The sequence below is a fragment of the Microcaecilia unicolor genome, chromosome 7 (genome assembly GCF_901765095.1).
Source record: "Microcaecilia unicolor chromosome 7, aMicUni1.1, whole genome shotgun sequence".
In the NCBI taxonomy this organism is placed as follows: domain Eukaryota; kingdom Metazoa; phylum Chordata; class Amphibia; order Gymnophiona; family Siphonopidae; genus Microcaecilia; species Microcaecilia unicolor.
This window is the reverse complement of record NC_044037.1, coordinates 126,569,203-126,593,438: the sequence shown is the minus strand read 5'-3', so window position 1 is coordinate 126,593,438 and position 24,236 is coordinate 126,569,203. Positions and strand designations below refer to the sequence as shown.

The 24,236-nt window shown below is 47.6% G+C and overlaps 1 protein-coding gene across 1 annotated transcript in view; it reads left to right on the top strand.

Moving 5' to 3' along the window:
- Window positions 1-593: 593 nt before the first annotated feature.
- LOC115474244 (D-3-phosphoglycerate dehydrogenase-like) overlaps window positions 594-24,236 on the top strand; it is a 239,423-nt gene continuing 215,780 nt past the window's right edge. The window contains 4 exon segments of the mRNA XM_030209629.1: window positions 594-683; window positions 686-733; window positions 13,553-13,704; window positions 14,195-14,260. Coding sequence (XP_030065489.1) covers window positions 594-683; window positions 686-733; window positions 13,553-13,704; window positions 14,195-14,260 — 356 coding nt within the window.

The window sequence follows — 24,236 nt, the reverse complement described above, 5'->3', positions numbered from 1 at the left end:
CCCAAATATATTCCCCGGAATGCATACGTTTGTATCACTTAAAAGAAGGGCAATTTTATGAGTTCACTGAGCTTATAAAGTGCTATTCTACATTTTCAAATCCCTTAAAATTAGCATGTTAAGGTTTATTTTGGCAATACATGCAAATTGTTATGCTAATACAGTTTTCTTGCATCTTTTCCTAACAAAGAAATTGCTAGGGATACGTGTAGTCAAAATTTGGAGAGACAGAGAGGATAGGTAGGTGAAAAAAGTAATAAATATAGGGAACGACAGGTGGAGAAAGAAAAGGAGAAGAGCAGGAAATGGAAAAAAGGTGAAAGCCGGGTATAGTAGAAAGTAGTTGCAAAAGAGGAGGAACAAAAAGAGAGACAAGGGTGGAGAAATACGAGGAAAACGATGGGTATTGGGAGGGATGTATAGATGGAGGTGGAGAGATGCAGGAGAGGAAGGAGGAGCTGTAGAAATCAGTGTTGTGCATGGTAAGGGGATTGATTGTGTGCTTACAGGATTCGTTCACCAGACACCTTGTAAGAAAAAGTGTATTCCCTTAGCAGACTGAGTGGAATTATTGTGCCCTGAAGACAAAAACCATGGATTCCTCCGACGTGCATAAGGTGCTGATCAGCGACAGCCTGGACTCCTGCTGCAAGAGCATTCTGCAAGCTCAGGGCGTGGAAGTTGGTGGAGGAGACCAGGGCTGAGCACACAGCAGCTGATCACTGAGATTGAGGTACATCATTTGCAGCAGTGATTTAAGGGGATGATGGGGAGGCATAGCAGGTTCGGTGAGTCTTTCTCTGGAGCTGATCAAGGGTTTGTGCTACATACCCAGCGTATAATTTCCCATTTTTATCTTTACTTTTTTTTATATATCTGAAATTCTCTCTCTCTTGTTTTACGGGCTATGGATTTTATTGCAGATAAGATTGTGGGAGGACAAGTTGAGAGGATGGAGGAAGTGTGCAACCTGAGTATTTTAAATCTTGTGTTTTGCTGTATGCTATGCTCTGAAATTGTCTCTTTATGGTGCACAGTGCAGGAGAGATTGAGTTCACTCCTCCTCCCCTCTTTCTGATGCAAGAGGAACTGAAGGTTTCATGGCTGCTAGCCTGGGGGTAATGCTTCTTTTACAAATCAAAACATGTGAGCAGCTTGCATATACACAGCAAACTAATAGAGAATAGAGACTTACCCTTTTCATAGGCTGCAATTATTGTATATATAGTATGTAAAAGAACAGCCCTTTCCTACAGTAACTAGAGCCATGAGACTAGTACAGAACCTCGGACTCACAGCTAAGGACAGGCACCTTGACTTACAGCAAATAGTGATTTGAGGCTCTTTATATCAGGATTCAGTTTCAGAGCTGTTCTCATCCTCTACTGCAAAAGACAATACTTTTACAGTTACAGTTGTAATCCCATAAAAAAAATACAAAGTGAACGGGATATAAATGTTTTAAATGAACATTGCATATGCCAGTGCCAGCTTGAGGAAAGATTAGATTCTTTTATAACAGGTTGCAATGTAAAATAGAAAAAAAAAAAGTGGGGGCACTTGCTCTCCATTCTGGCCTATTTGTGCCTTGTCTCTATTGTGATCATCTTTCATATTCCTTTTTACCTTTCATTATGGAGAACTGATGTTTAAAACCTGCTGTGGCCCGTGGCAGAAATTTCAGGGGGGTGGAGGGTCTAAACTTACCACCAGGCATAGGTGCCAGCTCTGTGCATAGTACATAAGTATTGCCATACTGGGAAAGACCAACGGTCCATCGAGCCCAGCATCCTGTTTCCAACAGTGGCCAATCCAGGTCACAAATACCTGGCAAGATCTCAAAAACGTACAAAACATTTTATACTGCTATCACAGAAATAGTGGATTTTCCCCAAGTCCACTTTAATAACGGTCTATGGACTTTTCCTTTAGGAAGTCATCCAAACCTTTTTTAAACTCTGCTAAGCTATCCGCCTTTACCACATCTCTGGCAATGAATTCCATGAGTTTAATTACACGTTGAGTGAAGAAAATTTTTCTCAGATTCATTTTAAATTTACTACATGGTAGCTTCATCACCCCCAATATTCGCTAACTCCTTAACTTTATCCAAAGAGGGGTAATTTTATTGTTTAGCACCCATCAATCAGTTTGAAAAGTTGGCTTCTATGCATAGCAGGCTATGTCTCTTTCAGCTTCAGACAGGCATGGAACCCTCTGTACTCTGGGGGCTTGGGGCAGCTGCCCTATTTCACTTCCCTAAGGCCAGCCCTGCCTACCTGTTTAATTCTCTTACTATCATCTCCCTCTGCATCTGTTTTCTTTCCCTGCTCAGTTTTCCTCTTTTATCACTAATTCCCACTCACCTTCTTTTCAGCTCCATTCCTTCCCTTATCCTCCTCCTATCCCTCTTTCTATAATAGTTTCCCTCCCCCCCCCCCCCCCCCACTTTTGTTGCATATTGTGATGAGTATATCAGGACAGGGAAAGACTAAGAATGCATTTCAGGAACTGCCCTCACCTCCCAGCATCTAAGACACAAGCAGGGTTAAATAGCAGGCTTTAGGCTGGGAGCTGCAGGAGCTACAGCACCCAGGTCAGGAGACATCAGGGGTTGCAGTGAAAGCAATTGCATTCATTAATGGGCCGATGATTAGAAGCAAATGCAGGCGCTAGAGGCAGTTAGTGCCATACTAGCGCCTGCATTTGCTACCCGCCTTATGATCAGAGCCCCCAAGCATGTGAAACAACGTGCTCGCAGGCTCTGAATGCAACTAGCATGCAAATACATGCAAAACAGGGCTCTTAGCACAAGTAGCATGCAATGCATTCTAAACATATTCATCTCCAATGATCATTGACCAGCTCACCAAAGATTGGCTCGCTGACTGCGGCAAACCCTTCGCCAACTTTTTCAAACTGATTGAGGGTGCTAAACAATAAATTACCCATCTTTGGATAAAGTTAAGGAGTTAGATCTCCAGCCCCCCAAACTTATGTGGGGGCAGGGACTGGAGGCCCACCGGACGTCCAGCCCCCCGTTTCACTTGGCTCGGGGCGGGGGTAGTTGGGGTCTGGTGGTCCCATGGACCTCCAGCCCCTGTGTTTGACAGGTCTGGGCTTTTGGCATCCCAGACTTATCAAGCAAGTGCAGGAGGATTGCCAACTGTGGGTGCATGCTCAGGCACAATCCTTCCGCATTTCTACCCCATGATCAGAGAGAATTACTTGCTTAAATTTGCATGCAATTATTTCTGATCATAGGGCAGTAAAGCCCCACGCTGTTCCAGCGCTATTTTAGAGCGCTGTTTGGAACAGCGCGGGGCTTTTGATCATCTGCCCATAAGAGCAACAGCTTTAGGGCAGTTCAGGAGACAGCAGTGAGTGGGCATCACTCCTGCCTTTTGACTTTTTGATGTGGGTGATGAGGGGAGGAAGTACACTAGACAACGAGGAATTATTTTATATTGAAGGGGGTTGGGGTGGGGGGAGAGAGGGCGATAGTCTACAAAGGATTTATTTTTTTATGTTGGGGGAGAAGGGCTGATAGATTCCAGGTAACTTTTTATGTCAAGGGCAAGAGGGCCAGGATGAGGGGCATTGAATCCTGTCAACTTTCCCTTCTTTGCTTCCTCAGACCTGGTGATAAATTGTTTTGAGTTGTGCTCCCTCAAAAATTTCTTGGCATTTACTGCATTTTAACTAATAGTCTCCTACCATACATTTTAAATATGCTGCATGCTGATGTCTACTCTGTGAGTTAACTTTTGCACCAAATCCCTTCCTGCATGTGCAGCCAGTAATCTGCATGTTGACCTCTCATTAATCTTAGTAGAGGAGGAGAAAAGGATGGAGAAAAGAAATCTCTCAGAGGAAGGAAGGGTTTTCCCTTGAGAGGGAACTTGAGGCCCCAACCTGCTAGATTGCTCATTCTCATGGGCATAGTTTGACCCTTGGGGAGTTACCAAAGGGTGGGCTATGATGTATACAAATGAATATGCCAATATCTCATGCATTATGGTTATCATCCCCAAAAAAAGACATGATAGGAAGCTAGTATATCACCAGTGAAGGTTTTACTGAAGTGAGCCAGCACTGTGGAACGTTTCTTACATGGTAACCTCACAAACACACTGATAAAAATTCATGAGTCTGGAAAGCACATACATAAAACACTGATATACCTCCTACTGGGACAGAGCTGGACTGCTACCATCTCTACACAGTAAGTACGTACTAGCGAACACCATTGTTATGATTCTGCCTGTTTGGCAGGGGAGGGTGTGTGAACTTCATTCCTGATTGGCTGCCAGGGATTAAGCTGACGTAAGGGGGTAGTACTTAAGCCTTCATGTTCCTGCTACCCCTGCTCTGGCGTTACTTTCCTAGGTGGCTATAACCTTTGCAGTTCTCTGTCAGAACGTTGTTCTGTGCTCTTGTTTGGAGTCTGTTTTCTCCTATTCGGTTACTTTCCCTTTGTCTGGGTTATTTATTTCCAGCATGTGTGTGTGTGTGTGTGTGTGTGTGTGTGTGTGTGTCAGGGGCGTAGCTACGGGTGGGCCCAGGCCCACCCAATTTCAGCCTAGGCCCGCCCACCCAGCGTACACACAACTGCAGCAGCAGCCTAGCTGCCTAACGTGATGGCAGAGAGACAGCACCCGACCCGCGGCGCTCTGGCAGCTGATCTCAGGCTCCGTCCGATTTCCTCAGGCCCGCCCACCACCCAAGTGCACACACACACACACCGCATGCAGCAGCTGAGCCTAGCCACCCTAGCGTACATCCCGGGCACCCGCGCTCAGGGCAGGCTCAGAAGACATCATCAGCCCACGCCCACCTACCTTCGGGCTTAGAGAGAGGCAGCGCGTCGGTGGCATCGTTGTTGTTGGTCGCACTGCATTCGCATGATCGCATCCATCACCTAGCGGGCGGTAGCGGTATGACCCGTCCCGGACGTGGCTGTGCGTGGCGGCGTGCCTCAGCCTCACTTTTGCTTGGCTGGTGTGTGTGTGTGTGTGTATTCAGCCCTGTCTTAGTTTCCTTTGTCTGGGTTAGCTTCTGTCAGCGTGTGTGTGTAATCAGCTCGCTTACCTCCAGCTGGGTCTCTCCCTCTCTGGCGGCTGTTCTCTGTGGGAAGCCAGCTGCTTTGTTTGTTCGGAGGGGGCTGTGCTCACCCTTCCTTCGGAGGTACTCTGTTTTTCCCTGTTTCATGTTCCCTATCTTGCCCTAACTCTGGCTTTTGGTTCAGTGAGTTTTAACCCCTTGTATACTGTGTCTCTGCCTCTGACTTCTGTGTGTTTAGACAGATGATTTTCTTCCTCCCTATTGTGTCTTTGCCTCTGGCTTCTGTTTAGAGGGCTAGTTTACCTTTTGTTTTCTGTGCCCCAGTCTCTGGCTAGTGTGGCTTTTAGTTAGTTTTTCCCTTCAGGCCTTGGGGTTTCCTGGCTGCGGTGTTCTTGTGGCAGCCCTGCCTTCTAGTTGTTCTCTCCGTACCCTTCTGTGGTTGTGGGGTGCTTCCTGAGCTATTTGCCTTACCTGCGCTAGTTCCCTGGGTGTGAATTGGTTCCAGTTCGGCCGTGAGGCTCGTATGCGTGTGTCTGAGTGCATCGGTTCCTGGTCGGCCGTGAGGCCCACTTGTATGCCTATTTTCCCTTTCTTCCTGAGGTGTAGTGTATGTGTGGGCGTGGGGTGTTAGATAGCTGAGGTGTGTAGTGGCTGGTTGGTCTCCCCTAGGCCTTGCCCTCTGTGGTCAGCGGGCCTCGGCCAGGGCTCAAGGGCTCATGATCAATCCAACAGATTACAACCATACTACAAAAAGGGGCTTGGTGACCCCACCATACCATCTTACATCTCTCCACAACAGCACAAAAGAGAATCCAGTGATCCTGTTACTCCACCTTCTACCTCCTCCCCCCCATACCTCCTCCCCGCCCAGCACAACATATAATTTTCTATTTTCTACCATGGGGGGCATTCCCAGTTGTAATTGGCAGCGTGGCAACATTGCCGTTGGCTGCCTGATTACCATACGAGTAGCGCATGAGCCCTTACTGCCAAGTAAATAGGTGGCAGTAAATTGCCACTTGTTACTTTTAATATTAGCACACGGCCATTTTCTGCCCCATTTTAAAAAAGGCCTTTTACCTGCTGTGGTAAAAAATGGCCCAGTGCGCACACACTAGAGCAGGCCACTTTTTACTGCAGCTTAGTAAAAGGTCCCCTTAGATTGTGAGCCCACTGGGGCTTGATGGACCTTTGGTCTGTCCCAGTATGGCAATACTTATGTACTTTTTTTCCACTTCTCCTACGCCTTCCCACACCAACAGCTCCTTCTTCTGAAATCCAGTACTTTGAGTTTTGCGTGTCCCCACTCCGCCTTTGCCCTTATATCAAACCATATCGTGTGATGATATTACATAGGTGGGCACCCATCCGGATATTGGAAACACTTCCTCCATTCTTGAGCACTAGATCCAGCATCGACCCTTCCCTCGTGGATTCCGTCACCATTTGTCTGAGCAAGGCACTTTGACAGTCATCCACAATCTCCTTACTTCGTTCCAGTTCTGCAGACGGGAGGTTCCAATCCACATCAGACAGGTTGAAATCTCCCAACAGTAGCACCTCCCCTTTCATACCAATCTTTTGAATATCTTCTATCAGATCCTTGTTTAGTTTCTCCGTTTGTGTCGGAGGTCTGTAGCTAACCCCGTGTGGATACAGGTTCCATCTTCTCTTTCCAGGATGAACCTTAAAGCTTCTTCCTTTCTCCAGATTCCCCGCATTTCAGCAGCGCTGATTTCACATACAGTGCCACTCCTCCACCTCTTCAGCTCTCTCTATCCTTCCTAAAAAGATTATAGCCTGGTATAGTCACATCCCATTCATGGGAATCATTGAACCACGTCTCTGTTTTCTAATATCATAATATCATCTAATAGCTTGTTTTCTAATTTCACGTTGCTTTGTTTTCTAATATCACGTTGCTTTGGCCAGACTTTATTTTCATTCTCCTTTGTTATCTTTATTTCTGTTTTCTGTCTTTGCTCTTTCCATTGCTTTTATCACACTCCCTCAATCCTCTCAACATTCATACTCTTTGCTATTCCTCTTCTGTGTACTATCCTCCTTTCTTTTTTTTTTTTTTTTTACTTTATTTATGCAAATGTATGTGGTTACAATAATAACAGTCAACATTTTGAAATTTATCACTTTGGCATAACACCCATATTACACTTGCTTACTCCCCCCCCCCCCCCGAAAACTAAAGTAAATCGACTCCCTCCCCCCCTCAAGTTCCTCTCCCACTCCCCCCACCCCCACCTCCTTCCCCTAGAGGGCATCAACCATTCAACATTCTACTCCGAGCAGTTGGCGTTAGCGTGTCCCAGAAGGAAGACCAGCATTGCAAGAGACGGTCCCCGCACTGGGAGGCCAGATCCCGAACATCCCTATGCTCCACTGCACTCAAGGAGATCATAAGGGACCGCCACTGCAGAACCGAGGGGCGATCGGGAAGCAGCCAGACACTCAATATAGTTTTTTTTCCCCATCAGAACTGCCCGCCTTAGGAAAGTTGTTAGACCCACTCTGCGGAATCCCCCTGTATGATACACATTGAACAGCAGTGCAGGGGAGGGTCGCCACCTAATCCTCCAAATCCCAGACACATGGGCACAAAGGGTCGTCCAGAACGCCAGAACCAGAGGACATAGCCAGAACATATGGCCCAAACGGGCTACAGTTCCCCCACATTTCAGGCAATCATCACAGGGGCGCAGGGTAGCCCTAAAGGCCCTATGCGATGAGATATATAAGCGCATAGTAAATTTATACTGCAACTCCCGAATATCAGCACTCCAAAACACCCCATTGCAGGTTCTTTAAGCTGGCTTGTAATGTTTTATTTTGTATCTGGTATCCCAACTCTGCCGACCAACTCTGCGCCAGGTCCCCATAGCACACCTCAGGTAATGTCTCTCTTAATTGGTTATGAAAATATTTCAGGGGAACTGCCAATTGTGCTTCTAGGTCATATATCTCAACTAGTTGTTCCCATTTTGTCATAGACAAGGAGGCCTGTGGTAACAAGGCAATAAAATGGCATAGTTGCAGGTAGGGGAGAAAGGCCCAAGGGGTCAAGTGCTTATTAGTACATAAGTCCTGGAAAGTTTTACTTGTGCCATCTTTATTTAAAACTTGGAAGAGAAAAAGAGTCCCCTCCTCCCTCCACCTGCAGAAAACCGCTGAGGACCTACCCACAGGGAAGTCTACATTCCTCCAAATTGGCAACAATGGGGATACATGAGGGTCAAGATTGTAAAGCCTACAGACCCAACGCCATGCCTTCCGTAGGGGAAGAAAGAGGGCGGCAAAACTCGGTCTCGCAGCCGCTCGACCAGGGGCCGCATGCAGCCAATAACTAAAGTGGTGCGGACTCAGCACCATACCCTCAGTAGCCGAGAAGGAAAAGAAAGTCGTGCCCCTAAACCAGTCACTCAGATGTCTCATACAGCCAGCCACTGAGAATACTTTAATACTGAGCGCTCTGAGGCCACCCTTGGCCATAGGAAGATAGGTCTGCAAAAAGGGACCCGGGCTCGCTGTCCATTCCAAAAACACTTCACTAGCAATCGATGCAACAGCCGTTCATTGCGTTGCAGAAAAAAGGGGGACAATACTTGAATAACAGAGCCACTTAGGGACTATTATCATATTATATAACGCTATCCTTCCCCACAGAGATACAGGAAGAGGTTGCCACATCCTCTGAGAAATTTGAGTAGATGTCCACAGTGGAGCCAGATTAATAGCGTAGAGTTGTTTCAAATCTGCTGGGGCCCTAATGCCTAGATATTTGATATGGCCAGTTGCCCATTTTAATGGGAAGAATCCCTCCCATTCCTCCCTCACTGAAACAGGGATCGGTAAGGCCTCCGATTTCTGTAAGTTAAGTTTGAAGCCCGAGTAATATCCATATTCTGCGATAACATCCAGCACAGCAGCCAACGAGCTCTGGGGGTTCGTAATGGTAAGCAATATGTCATCAGCGAAGGCCAACATCTTAATAAAGAGATGGGGTAGCAGAAGTCCTGTGATTGCCTGATCTCTTAGTATGGTGTGGAGTAGGGGTTCTAAATATAACAAAAACAAAAGAGGAGATAACGGGCACCCCTGTCGGGTTCCTCTACCCACCCGAAAGCTAGGAGAACATAAGCCATTCACCAGCACACGGGCAACCAGTTCCATGTATAAGGTGCCCACTGCCTGCAAAAACCACCCCTTCATCCCTACATATTGCAACACCTCAAAGAGGTATTCCCAGGATACACAATCGAAAGCTTTCTCCGCATCTAGACCAACAAGGAGCATCGGCTTCCGCGAGGCCCCGCTCTGGGTGGGTCACCTCCAACACTGCACTATGAACATTTAGGCCTGGGTGCCACCCTCTGACAAATCCCACCTGGTGGTCTCCCACCAGATCGGGAATATGCTTAGCTAGCCTATCTGCCAGCACCCCTGCCAAGATTTGTACGTCCACATTGAGCAGCGAAATTGGGCGATAAGCCTCAGGGGAATCAGGAGCGTTACCAGGTTTGGGAATGAGTACTATAAGTGCTTCGTTTGCTTGTGCAGGAAAGGTTCCCTCTGAAATCACCTCCTCATAGAATAGCGTAAGTGGTGCTCTCACTTGTTGAACCAGTATCTTATAGTATTCTGGGGAGAATCCGTTGGCTCCCGGGGCAGTACCCAGTGTCAGAGACTTAATTATCTGTTGGACCTCACTTGCACGCAACGGGGCACTTAAGGAGTTGCTAGCCTCAGGAGAAAGAGTAGGAAGACCAGAGTCCACGAAGTAGTCTACCAGAGAGGGACCCCCCTGTTCCAGTTTGCACTTGGTACATCTGTGAAAAATAGTCATGAAAAATTTGCATAATGTTGGTGGGGTTAGATTTCCTAGACCCATCCTGTGCCACCAGCATAGGAATGAATGTTCTAGCTGACCACGCTTTCACCACCTGGGCAAGTAGTTTACCCGGCCGGTTACCAAACTTATGGAATTGACAATGTTCGAGAGAATAATTGCTTTTTCATGCGCTCATGAAGAAAAGAGTTCAGAGCAGCCAGAGCAGCTTTCACATTCTCAACGGTGGCCCCGGACGGATGCTTCAAATGGGCCTGTTTAGCTTGTTGATACCAGCGCTCCAACAAGAGAATCCCCTGGGTGATTCTCCTGTTTCGTGCACTCACATAACTAATTAACTCACCCCGCCATCACTGCCTTCGATGTTTTCCAGAACAAATCTGGAGTCTCCCTATGGCCTACATTGGTTTCCGCGAAAAGATTCCATTTCTGAACCAGGAAGTTCTGAAAATCGGGGTCATCTGAGAGGTAAGATGGAAATCTCCAAATACCAGCTGTACTTATGTTTAGATCCAGTGTTAAATCCACCCAGATTGGAGTGTGATCTGACATCGCCATAGGGCCCAAATCTGCTGATACCACCCTTGAGAAAATTGAGGTTGCTAGCAGAATATAATCAACACGGGACCAGGACTTGTGGGCCCGGGACAAGTGCGTTTAATCACGCAGTGTCAGGTGTAGTAAATGCCATGGGTCCACCAAATCCAGAAGCCTGCAAAGGTAGGGCAAACCCCTACCCTTGGCCAGCGCACTCCATGCCCCAGGTGAGGAACGATCTAGACTTGGATCAAAGACCTGGTTAAAATCACCCACCATAATCCACGGGGCCGTGTCGTATTTAAGACCTAACAAGTGCATGAAAGAACCCAGCTTCATAGACATTTGGCCCGTACACAACGCATAAATAGTACTCTTGACCCATATAATTAAGGTGCATCAGGACAGGAGTGGCCTAGTGGTTAGGGTGGTGGACTTTGGTCCTGGGGAACTGAGGAACTGAGTTCAATTCCCACCTCAGGCACAGGCAGCTCCTTGTGACTCTGGGCAAGTCACTTAACCCTCCATTGCCCCATGTAAGCCGCATTGAGCCTGCTATGAGTGGGAAAGCGCGGGGTACAAATGTAACAAAAAATAAAAAAAATAAAAAATATCTGCCCTCAGAGTCTTTCGCCACCAGTCGGGACACACAGGGTAGACCCCACTTAAGCAAAACTTCCACCCCCCCCCCCCCCCCCCGTCGACCAGCAGAGGAGGAGAAGTAGCACTCCTCCACCCACTGCTGGCACAGTTTCTGATGTTCTGCATCTGAGAGTTTCATCTCCTGTAGGCATGCTATGGAGGCCCCATGGCGCTTAAGAGTCGACAGGATTTTGGAGCGTTTAATAGGGGACGTGATCCCTGCCACATTCCAAGAAATTAAGCACGTTGGTGGGGTCCTAGCCATCCCATTCATCCAGAACCACACTACTAATACTTTCAATTCCCTTTCAGATCCCCTGCTGCCCAGCCTCAGCCAGGGGCCATCCAAACAGCTAGTCAGGTGGGCGTACAGCTCCCCTTGTGTTACACAAAGATCCATACGCCCAGCACACATGACTCCCACCACTCGATACAACAACCCAACATTCACATCACCCTCCAGTCGGTTCTCTGCCCCCCGCCCTACAACCAAATCCCACCGCCAGCCATCTCCTCCTGCCCAACCGCCCCTCCCCCCTCCTACCCCCTTCCCCCACCACCAAATATAACAATCCCACTAGACCCTGCCCTACACCTAGATAATTATGACCACCCTGTCCTATGAAAGGACAGGCAAAGGAGATCTAGAACGCTGTGGGGTCCCCATCCCAGTTCGCCATTGTAGATTCAAACCCTTAACACATGTCTCCCAGAGTGACAGAGGATCTATCTGAATGCAGATTAATCAGTTATATGTTCTTTCCGCAAACCGGTCACTCACTGCACCGGGTCCCAGGGTTGCTGGTCCCCAACAATCATAACTGCTCCTGTGTGTAGTTCTTCCATCTGCAGTTGAGTCTGTCCGGCACATAAGTGACCCTTATACGGCATTCATATTGCAGCCCAGTTACGGCTTCAGATAGTTCCATCCCAATTCTAAACTTGCAAAACTACCAACATGGCAACTCTCAAACATGCTCTCTCAAGCACAAGTGAATGTGTAATCCAAGGCAGCAACCTTGTGTTTTACTCTGCTCAAGTATCTGGTCGGTTAAGCCATTCCGACACTGCTTCAGGCGTTAGAAAGGACTTCCATGTGCCATTTATAAGAACTTTCAGGGTGGCCGGGTACTGCAGAATAAAGTGAAGTTGTTTTTCAACCAGTTTCACACAGATTACAGAGAAAGCACGGCGCTTAACCGTCAAGGCCGCAGAATAGACCTGAAAATTTTTTACCAGTTTGCCGTCAAATTTTGTATCCTCTCTGCAGGTTTTATAGAGCCGCAGCAGTGCTGCTTTCTGAGAGTAACTGTGAAATTTAGCGATCACAACCCGAGGCCTTAGATCTCTCGTGAACTTTTGGCCGGTATGATGGGCCCATTCAAGGCGGATCACCCTTCCCTCCCCTGCTTCTGGGAAAGTTGCTAGAAGCTGTGTTTCCAGTGTTTGCTTAAGTTTTGTTTCAGCAATAGATTCTGGAAATCCGACAAACCTCAAATTATCGCGGCAGGAGCGATTCTCCAGGTCCTCAAGTTTCTGATGGTATTCTTGGGTCAAGCACTCCAGACGTTCTAGTTCTCCTGCATGGGCCTGTTGTATATCCTCCACCTCGGAGACTCGCGCCTGCAGCTCCCCAGTCCTGCGTGTTCCGACAGTTGTGTGAATCTAGGGTCCAGGGCGCGTACCACCGAATCCGTAAGTTCTAAGACCATGTTGTCCGGGGGCAAGCGGGGCGATGAGGCCGCCGGGGAGGCAGCCGCCATTTTGGAATCCAAAGGTTTCTGCTGCTCCTCTTTCCGTTTCGAGCTTTTAGGTGCTTGCGCCATCGCGGCGCGTGTTAAATATTTGTCCATATGTTGTTACCAGCTCATAAATCCAGTATCCAGATTTTAAAAATCCAGGAGTGGGGTGGAATAGCCAAACTGCGGATGGGGCCCCGAGTAGCCGATGTGACTCACGTCTTTCGCCGCTCACAGCATCACGTGATCTCCCCTCCTTTCTTATTATAAGATGGATGAACAGCCCTTCCCAACAGTAAGTGACTCAGGGGAATGGCCCATCTGATTTGCTGTTCCCATGTGTGGAGTCGGTGATCTGTAAGGAGGGATCAGCTGGGTGGCACAGAATTGTTCCTGGTTCAAAGCAGTCTCTGCTGGCTTCAGTTCCTATTTCTGATGGTTGCAGCATAGTTCTGGGCTCTAGTGTGTCCTGAACTTTGTAGGAACTTCTGAGAACAAAACTAACTGACCATCCTTGCTTCTGGATGTCCAAAGAGACATCACCTGGGGAGAGACCTATAGAAATGCTAAATAGTAGTAGTAGTAGTAGACCTCACCTCAATAATTCCCCATGTATATTAATTCAATTAAGGTAGCACTTCAGCTCTACAGTAAATTTACCACAGGTATGAAACATAGCTTCATGAAATATCCAACCATCTTCTTGCAGGACTATGATGGCCTCATTGTTCGCTCAGCCACCAAGGTGACTGCTGAGCTGCTGTCCACAGCCAAACGCCTGAAGGTTGTAGGACGAGCAGGAACTGGTGTGGATAATGTGGACGTGGAGGCAGCCACCAGGAGAGGGGTCATTGTCATGAAGTAAGTAGGGGAGAGAAGAGAGAAAATATGGGGAAGGGATACATTTCATGGGCTGAGAGAAAAGGGAGAGAAATAGAGTAGGAGAGATGTCTCACTTTAAAGGAAAGTAGGAGAAATGGTATGGTGGGAAATGTCTATCATAACTACTTTTGTATTTTCTACCTTGATGTGTTTTTTAAAACTTGGTATAACAAGCAAACTTTGCACCTTCCCTTTTGTGGGTCCTTTGTTTGTGATTAGATTACCGTGGCCTTCTTACTTTCCAACTGTAAACCACTTTGATGCATTGCAAAAGGCAGTACTGTAAAGGTACTAGTAAACTAAACTGTAAGGGAAGAGAGGGAGGGAATGTGATTATGGGGAGAGCCATCACTTCTATCAATGAATGAAGGATAGTGGTCATTATGTGGAGGGAGGTGTCTCTTTTGTAGTGACTGGAAATTGGGAGTAACACTGTGTTCATTTCTTTGTATCCCTCTTCCCCTGCTAGTACTCCCTCAGGTAACAGCATCAGTGCTGCAGAGCTCACCTGCGCCATGATTCTCTGTCTTTCCAGGTGAGTGTGCCATTTGTTTTTTATGTCTGTCTCAGTCTCCTTCCTCTCTCTCTTTCTCATGTGTTTCTCTTTCTCGCTCTCATTCAGTCTCTCATTATCTACCTGTTTGCTTCTTGTGATTCATCTGTTTGTATTCTGTTTTGTGCCTCTTTTTATGACTGTAATACTTCAGTCTTACTCCTTCCTCGCATGCCTGTTATCAGGGTGTTATTGTGGACAGTCTATCTCCTTACTCATTTCCATACATCTATCAGTAAGCAAGTATGGCCTGCCAAAGTTTCAATATTAACTTTGTGGCAGAGGTTCTCAACCCATTCTTGGGGGCACACCTAGCCAGTCAGGTTTTCTGGATATCCACAATGAATATACATGAGATAGATTTGCACAGAACGGAAGTATTGCATGCAGATTTATTTCATGCATATTAATTGTGAATATCCAGAAAACCTGACTGGCTAAGTATATCCCCCAGGACTTGATTGAGAACCTCTGCTTTAGGAAGACTGGTGAGGAAGGGTTGACAGCAAGTAGAACTCCTTTACTTTTCCCCAACCACACTTCTCCATGGCCAAAAGAATTGGCAAAAATATTTGCTACTTAAGTGCACTAAGGGGGAGATTCTATATGTGGCGCCTAAAAAATCAGTGCTGAAATCAGTGCCAACCAAGCTGCTGAAAAACGCCATTGGGGTGGAATTGTGTATATTGGGAGCACTGTATCTATCAGTAGTAGACTCTCTTCAGTGGTGTTTTTCAGCAGTGATTCACGATCCAATGGATTATGAGATAACTGTTCAATTTGAGACATATTGTTATCATTGATACTGAAGTACATTATAAACTGGAATTGGAGTTACCATTGGGGATTGTGATAGTGACATTTTGAGGACTGCTGTCTTAAATCAGTGAGGAAGTGCTGTGATAGAAAACTGTGACTTTACATATGATTTTTTCACTTTAAGTCACAATGGTTTTCTGAGCACCTTCACAAAACATTTTTAGTAATTTACTATTGATATGATACATTGGAATAGAGCAATATTTAAATTCATAGTGAGATGTGGCCTCCTAAACTGAACATAGTCTTGAGGCCTCACCTGGGATTCTGAGTTCAGTTTTGGAGGCTGTATCTCAGTAAGGATATATGGTAGGTAATTTTATATCAGGACTAGTAAAAAAAAGGCCCGTTTGCGAAACCAATGAAACGGGCGCTAGCATGTGGTTTTTTGTGTGTGTGTGTGTGTGTATGTGTCACAGAGTTATTTTTTGTGTGAGTGTGTGAGGGTGGGGTGTGTATACAGGTTGTTGATGTGTGTCTTTTTTTTTTGTTTTGTTTTTTTGCTTGGGGGGTTGGGGGATGTGCTGTGCTATGCTGGCAAAGTGGGATGGATTGGTGTGTGGCTTTGAGGGTGTGTGTCTGTTGTATTGTGTGTGTGTGGTTTTGTCTGTCAAGGAGGTTTGTGGAGGGGGGTCTTTCTGTTGGTGAAATGTAAATATGGTTGTAGGGGGGTTAGCCTTTGCTGAGTGGTAGATTGTTTTTTCCGTTTTTTTTTTTTTGTGTTGTACTGAGGCAGCAGTGTTGTTTTAGATGGGCGGAAGGTAGAGGAGCACGTTCTTGTTCTGTCGGTATTTTTTGGCCGTTTCAGGGCTGCTGTAGGGGAACACTGGAAGAGTAATGTGCTGTGGGAAGCAACGTCGTCTTTTTCCGTTGGGCTGGGGTTCTGGGCATCCTGGAGGTGGGAGACGGCTTGCCTGAGGACGGGGATGGTTGTTTTAAGTTGGCGGAAGGGAGAGGAGCACGGTCTCGGGCCATCGGGTGGTGATCCGGTATGTTCGGTCCATTTCAGGCCGGCTGCAGGGGAATGCTGGAATATGTACTGCGGGAAGCTGCGCCGTCTTTTTCGGGTGCTCGGGGAATCCCCGAGGTGGGAGACGGCTTGCCTGAGGCTGGGGATGGTTGGGCACGGCCGCTTTGGCAAAAGGGGAAGAGGAAGGGGGTGGGGAGTTACCTGTAGCTGCGTGAGAAAACGGGTATTCTTTGTTTTGTATTATTAGTTTGCATTTCTGTTGAAGAAAGAATGGATGCCTTTTGAATGATGGAGGTGGTGCGTCGGTGTGCGGTTGTTTCGTTAGTTTGGCAGCCAGTCTCCAGCGATTCCTAGGCAGGGAAGGAGTAGGGAAACACGCGGAGCGTGTTTCCCTACTCCTCCCCCTTCCTTAGTCGCTGTTTGCTGCTGGCTGGGTCGCGGGTAATCCTTCCAGCTGGGCCGCAGCTTGTCCTGTTTGCCCACGTCCCAGATGGTGACGGGCACGTTGTTTTCCGGCTCCTCTGACTCCATGTCAAGCGATCCCAAATATGGGGCTCTCTGGCTATGGGCCCTCTGGCACTCTTCAGTACTGGCATTAGGCATTTAAAAATTCCCCCCCCCCCGGTCTATTTTTGCACATACCCACAGCAGGAATATTCTTCTCTCGTTCCAGCGGTGGTTCTGTGCTCTCCGTGCTGCACAGATAATGAGCCATTCTGCTGGGGAATGCTCCTCCCTTATTGTCACATAGTTTCCTCTGATTGGTCCGTCTTACGTTGCCTAGTGTTGCCTGGGAACGGTGTTGTGATGGTCCTTTGTGTTTCAGAATGTTGAGGGTGTTTTTTCTGATTGGTCCGTCATGCGAGGGTGGGGCAGAGAGACATGGTCAGTGTTGTGGCTTCACCAGTATGAATCCATGAACCCTTCAGGGAGTGACTGAGTGACTTCAGAACGTTGTCTTCAGAACGTTGAGGGTGAGTTTTATTATAGTAGATGACTTTGTTGAAAATCTAAGAAGGCACATTTTATTCCTACTTTGTAACAGCAACATAATGTGCCTACATGCCCTTATAAAATAGGCACATAGAACCATAGAAACATAGACAAATGAAGGTAGATAAAGACCATATGGCCTATCCAGTCTGCTCATCCCTGCTATCTATTCTCCCTATCACTCCCTTACAGATCCTATGTACTTGTCCTAAGCTTTCTTGAATTCGGATAGTGTTTTTGTCTCCACCACCTCCTCAAGGAGGCTGTTCCATGAATTCACCACCCTTTCCATGAAGAAGTATTTCCTCAGGTTACTTCTGAGTCTATCCCCTTTTACATTCATCCTGTGCCCTCTCATTCAAGAGCTTTCTTTCAATTGAAAGAGACTTGCCTCCTGTGCATTTATGCTGCATAGATATTTAAACCTCTATCATATCCCCCCTCTCCTGCCTTTCATCCAAAGCAGGGGCGTATCTGCGTGGGGCCACAGGGGCCTGGGCCCCCGCAGATTTCGCCCTGGCCCCCCTCCCGCCGCCAACCCTCCCCCGCTAATGTTGTTTACCTTTGCTGGTGGGGGACCCCAACTCCCGCCAGCCGAGGTCCGCTTCCGCCTGCTTTTAAAAATAATTCTTCAGCTGGCGGGGGACCCCAACCCCCGCCAGCCGCCGAGGTCTTCAAAGTTCTTGTTCGTCATCCTCCTCCGTGGCCATGCTGTACCCTGTTGATTCGGAGTCTGTCTGACGTCGCACCACGTTGTGCGCGCGTACAACGTGGTGCGATGTCAGACAGACTCCGAATCAGCAGCGTACAGCATGGCCACGGAGGAGGACGACGAACAAGAACTTTGAAGACCTCGGCGGCTGGCGGGGGTTGGGGTCCCCCGCCAGCTGAAGAATTATTTTAAAAGCAGGCGGAAGCGGACCTCGGCTGGCGGGGGTTGGGGTCCCCGCCAGCAAAGGTAAACAACGTAAGTGGGGGAGGGTTGGCGGCGGGAGAGGAGGTGGAGAGAGTCGTTGGTGGGAGGGGGGGGCTCTGGCAATGGCGGGGGGGGGGGGGCGGTGGTGCCAGGGGGGGGGGCTAAATGTGCCCCCTCCCTCTGGCCCTGGCCCCCCCTACTTCCAGAGTCCAGATACGCCCCTGATCCAAAGTATACGTATTGTGATAGAGTCACATCCAGGATAGCTGGGTTAAGGCCGTTTCAGTCTGAAATACAAGTCTCAGAAGCAGGGGCGTAGGCAGAATTGACATTTTTTTGGGGGGGGGGCAGAGTTAACTTGAGGGGGCACTAGGCATATAAGTGTGAGTAGTGCTTGGTACACTCCTAAATAATGCCTTAGAGTGCACTTGATGACGGATTTCTAAGTAAACAGTCTGTCCTACATCAATCAACATAAACCACATACGCACATGGAAACTTTGTAAACTGACATTTTAAAATAAAGCTGCATTATCCCATAACTTAAACTTTGCCATTATAGCAGATCTGAGTCTGGTCACCTTCTCAACACAGATCATAAATAATTATTGCAGTGGCACATATCCCTCTACATTGCTTTATAACAAATATAAAATAGGGAAATTCTTTGAAATGGTCTCACTGTGATAGCAGCTGAGAAGTGTCCATAGCAGTGTGGACAACATAACTGGGCAGACTGGATGACTAGATGTTTTTTTGGGAACACTGTCAGGAATTTGTCTCTTTTGGAAGCTAAAATCATAATCAACTTCCCTAAATTTTGTGATAAACATAGAAGATCCTTACCTCCTAAAAAGTGGGTAGTGGAAGCATAATATGACACCATGTGCAGCAGAAGTGACATGCCCAAAGCAGCAGTTTTGACCCTGTCAATGTTTCCGCTACCCATCACTCACCAGAAATTCTGGCAGCACCTCAATAATAGCAACACAAAAACTCTTCAATGCTACATACTTTATGAAATAACAGTAAATCCTGCAAAGATGCTTCTCAGAGCCCATGTAGCAAACTAAACAGCACCAATTCTAAAACACACAAATACTAATAACTGTACCTTTACAAAGGCAGCAGTAAAAATATAGAACATCAATATGCTTCCTATTGGAAAAACCAAACAAGTCAGACTCTTATGGATCCCCACACAAACTATACCAGCAAATCTCTCACCTTGGTCACATGCAGAGCACAGATTAACCCTCACCAATTACAGAATAAAAGACCAAAAATTAGAACAGGAAACACTGAGAAATCACATTCTCTATAAGCAGAACAACACAGGAGAAATAAAAATAAAAAGGCACAGAACTAGTCTCACAATAAGAGCTGTGAGATTTTGCAGCTTCTATTATGAAACTGGTCCTGCAGGAGCAGGAGATGACATCTTATTAATGGCTCTCCTGCTGCCGATGGAGGGCGAGCAGAGATGCCAAGGGTAGCCCATGACAAAGCTGAAGATTTGTCACTGCTATGCTGGTGCTTTCAGGCCAATAAGCAATGTCTTACACCAGATATGGCAGATATACATTCCACAAACTAACATATTCTAATAAATAAATAGAAAATAGAATTATTTGTTCTACCTTTGTTGTCTGTCATTTTCTTTTTCTATTTGTGTTGTCTGAGTCACTGGTTTCTGCTTTTTTAAATTTTAACTCTCTTACCATGGTCTCCTTGTCCATTTTGACATTTCTTTCTCCATGTTCACCATCCATCTTCCCTCTGCATTCCTATCTGCCCTGTCCAGTATCTCCCCTGTCTCTTTTATTTTTGTTACATTTGTACCCCGCGCTTTCCCACTCATGGCAGGTTCAATGCGGCTTACATATTGTATACAGGTACTTATTTGTACCGGGGGCAATGGAGGGTTAAGTGACTTGCCCAGAGTCACAAGGAGCTGCCTGTGTGTGAAGTGGGAATTGAACTCAGTTCCTCAGTTCCCCAGGACCAAAGTCCACCACCCTAACCACTAGGCCACTCCTCCACCATGTTCAGCATCTCCACTCTCTCTGTTCCTATTCTTGTCCTGTCCAGCATTGCTCTTCTGTGTCTCTGTCCCCTTCACATGGCCATCACCTTCCTCTGTGTCTCTATGCCCCCCCCCCACATCAAACATGTCCCTTATCCCCCCTCATATTCAGCTTATCCACTTGCTTTTCCCAAATTCTCCCACACTACCGCCCCCTTCCAGTGCCAGCATATCTGTATCTATCTTTTTCCCCTCCCCTGGGCCACATGTCTCTTTCTTTCTTCTTTTCCTACCCCTGGGGTCAGCATCTCTCTCTCTCTCTCTCTCTTCCTTCCCTCATGTACCCCGTCCCCCAACCTCAGGGCCAGCATGTGTCCCTCTCTCTTAGGTTCAGCAGCTCACTGTCTCTCTTCTCTTCTTCCTGCTCACCTCTCCAAGAATCCAGCAGGTATATCTGTCTCTCCTGCACCTTATCTCATCTATCTCCTCCATCCCTGACCCTCATTTTGAAGATCTTCTCTTTCCCTCCTCACTATTCCCCTCATTTTACTTTACTCTGCCACCCCCTACCCTGGTCCAGTCATCTCTTACCCCATCCGAGCCTCTGCCCTCCAAACCTGCCTTAGATTCATTGCCGACGATGGTGGCAGCGTTTCACTCAGGCTGTCTCTGGCTGACCCACGGGGCCTTTTCTCTTCCAGTTCCCGCCCTTCTTTTTGGTGGGCAGGATCTTGCAGAAGAAATGCTCCGCGGATTGGCCAGAGACAGCCTAAGTGAAACGCTGCCGCCGTCGGTGATCTAAGGAAGCTTTGGAGGATGGATGCTTGGATGATGGAGTGAAAGATGACCAGACCGGTGTGGAGGTGCGGGGGCAGAGTGGAAGGAGTGAGAGATTACAAATGATTAGCCCACGAGGCTCCTCACCCTCTTCAGCAGCGGAATTGCGGGTCTTGCGGCAGGGCAACTCCATCCTCCGATGCGCCCAATGATGCTAGCGCCTATCTCTGTGGCCCGGCTCTGGACGTACTGGCTCCGCCTACCAGCACCACGTGGCTCGGTAATTCAACTTGGTGCCGATAGGCAGGAGCCAGCACATCCGGGTCGCAAAGGCAGGAGCCAGCACATCCGGGCTGGAAAGGCAGGAGCCAGCATCGTTGGGAGCAATCAGAGGCACGTTGGGAGACAGAAGGCATGCACAGAGAACAGTAGCAGCTGCATCTGTCAAGCAGAGGCTCACCTAAAAGCCTCAGCTGCAGCAAACTGCTATACCTAGAGGTAAGTGGTGTCTAAAAATCAGGCACCTCTTTGGCCACCAACAACAACAACAACAACAATCATTTCTAAAGCGCTACTAGGGTTACGCAGCTACTAGGGTTACAATTCAAACATAGAAGGACAGTAGGGGGGCTTGAGAGAGGGATGAGGGGGCCTGGGCCCCGAGGCCCCCCCGTAGCTACGCCACTGCTCAGAAGGCATTGCATGCAAGGAGTCAGGGGGTGAGATGAAGAACCCGGACTGGACTCCTAGTTGCAATAAGGGAAGACATGGGTGTAAGCTGGCAGGACGTGTAGATTGGCTGCCACTAGGGGGAAAGAGAGATAGGAAACCCTTTGTGCAGGAGCTCATCATTAGTCTAATGCTTAACTCAGCTGGTATGGGTGTGGGGGAAGCTAATGGAATGAGAATGATTGGTTGTGGTAGCAGAAGCCAGGGGTAAGAGAGGTCCCTATAGTATTGAATCTACCAGTGAAGCCGATGTAAAGGGGAATCCCTTGGGGTATGAGAGATCCCTAAAGTGTGGAACCCCTCCTGAAGGTAAAGAGAGTAGAAGGTAGAAACTGCTGCTTTGTGATTTAACTGTGATACTGAACTGAATGAACTGCTCCTATTTGGAATTGAACTACTGTTTATTGTGCTCTGGATAAAGAGCCCAGACTGGAGCTGACTGTGAGCCTGTATTGAATGCTTGTATGTGCTGATAGCCTACTGCTTAAACAGGACTATGTGCCACACCCTTTCAGGTGGCTTACATGTGCTTAAGATGGAAGGTGAATGCTGCTGTTGGAACTGTGTATCAGGTCTACTAGAAACCTGCATGGAATGAAGTCCTTAAGATTGAAGTTGCTGGTGGACATTTATTTCTTGACTGTACCGGGAGCCCATGGCTGGAGGAGATTGTTCTATCCTTGGCTGCACCTAGAGGACCCTGGTTACAGTATTGAGATCTGTGAGGGAGTGGGTGGTATAGGGAAGAGCACTCCATCACTGATGATACAATTCACCACCTTGCAGCAGGTGGCACTAGTCTGCCAAGGCTGAGGCTGTCAGAGGGGTGGGGCTCAGGCCAGGAGGGCGTTAAATGTCCTGAGTCGAGTGGAGGAAGTGACATCACGGAGGCGAATGGCTGCCTAAGCTTATAGCTCCCACACTTCCCTACCTTAACGCTGCCCTAATAGCGCTATTTGAGGAATATTTTCAGCAATACCCCATTGAAAGCTGTTCCGGACAAACTGCTGCCCAAAATGAGTAAGTCATCAGCGTCGCAGCAAAGGGGAAGCGAGCGTATATCGAAGCGCCAGACCGCGAGGAGCCTTTCACGCCATACATCTCCCGCGATGTCAGACTCAGACTCAGCGGCCTCACATGCGGCGGCGTGCCACTCTGCCTCAAAAAAGAGCGTATCTACGGACCTGGCAAAATGTTTGGAGGCGATTCGCGCCGAAATACAAGCAACGCGAGTGGAGATTCTGGAGCATATTGATGCAGTCAGTTTGGATCTGAGAGAGCTAGCAGGCTGCGTAGAAACTTTGGAGGAGCGGCTAGATGACCAGGACGAACAGCATGGTGTGCTGACCACGCGTATCTCGCAGATGCAGGAACAATCAGAGGACTTTCAATACAAACTTGATGACCTCGAGAACAGAGGTAGAAGGCATAATTTATGCTTTCGTGGAATTCCTGAAAGTGGAGGCCTGGAGGACATTCCAGTGATGGTGAGGAACCTTTGTGAAAAAATCTTGGGTGAGGCCTGGGATCCGGCTGCAGCGGCAATTGATAGAGCGCATAGAGTGCAAGGTCAGCGAATGGATAATAGACCGAGAGACATTCTTGTTCGCTTTTCCTCATATGCGTTTAAGGAACTGCTCCTGCAGAAGGCTCGTAAGCTCCCAGACCTGGAATACAATGCAGCCCGAGTGTCTGTGTTCCAGGATCTCTCCGTGTTCACATTAACAGAGAGGCGTGCCATGAGACCGGTGATCGAGGTTTTGAATAAAGAAAAAATTGCACACAGGTGGGCTTTTCCATTTGCCATCTGCTATGAACTTAAGGGACAACAATGTCGGAAGCGGAAAGTGGTTGATGCATGGAAGTCTTTGTATGAAGCTGGGCTGACCACGTCAGAGATGTTGCCTGCAGAGCTGGCTTCAACGACCAAAGCGCGCCTGCAGAAGTGGAAGAGAGTTCCACAGAAACAGAAGACACCGAGGGCTCAGACTTGAAGGCTCAAAGAGGACTTTACTGTTCTAATCATAACTGTATCAATATCAGGGGTAAATGTTGGCTAGCTGGATGAGTGGGGGAGATTGAGAGAAGTTTTCTGTTTTGCAAGGGGTTTAAGGTTGAAGTGGGGTGTTTATCTGGTTTAAAAGAAGGGGTGGGGATGTGTTTGAAGTGTGTGGGGGGGGGGGGGAGTGGGCGGTGAGTTCGCTCCTTGAGTTACTTTCTTCCAGGTTCCCATGCAATGCTAGAAGGCATTGTCTGGTGGGTGGATATGGTAGGGGGGAGGGGTTGAGAGGGAGGGGGTAGTCAGGGAGGGGGTGGGTATAGTTAGAGGGGGAAAGGGAGGGAAGGCCTTACACCTTTCTTTAATAACTAGGGTCATTCAGAGATGGTTCAATGGTGGGTTATAAGTTTTTCACTTATAATATAAGGGGGTTAAATTCCCCTAATAAAAGACATGGACTAATGCGTGAATTGCGTCTGGCACAGCCACAGGTGGTTTTTGTACAAGAAACTCACTTCTTAAAAAAGCATGAGAGGTTATTGTCCTCTAAACAGTATCCGCAAGTGGTCTGTGCCTCGGACGTAAAAGGGGCTAAAAAAAGAGGGGTGGCTATCATGTTTCACAAAGATGTACAGGTGCAGATTATGCATACAAAGAGAGATGGGGAGGGACGATTCCTTTTTTTACATGTTATGTTGGAGCATGAAGAATACACATTGAGAGGCAGGA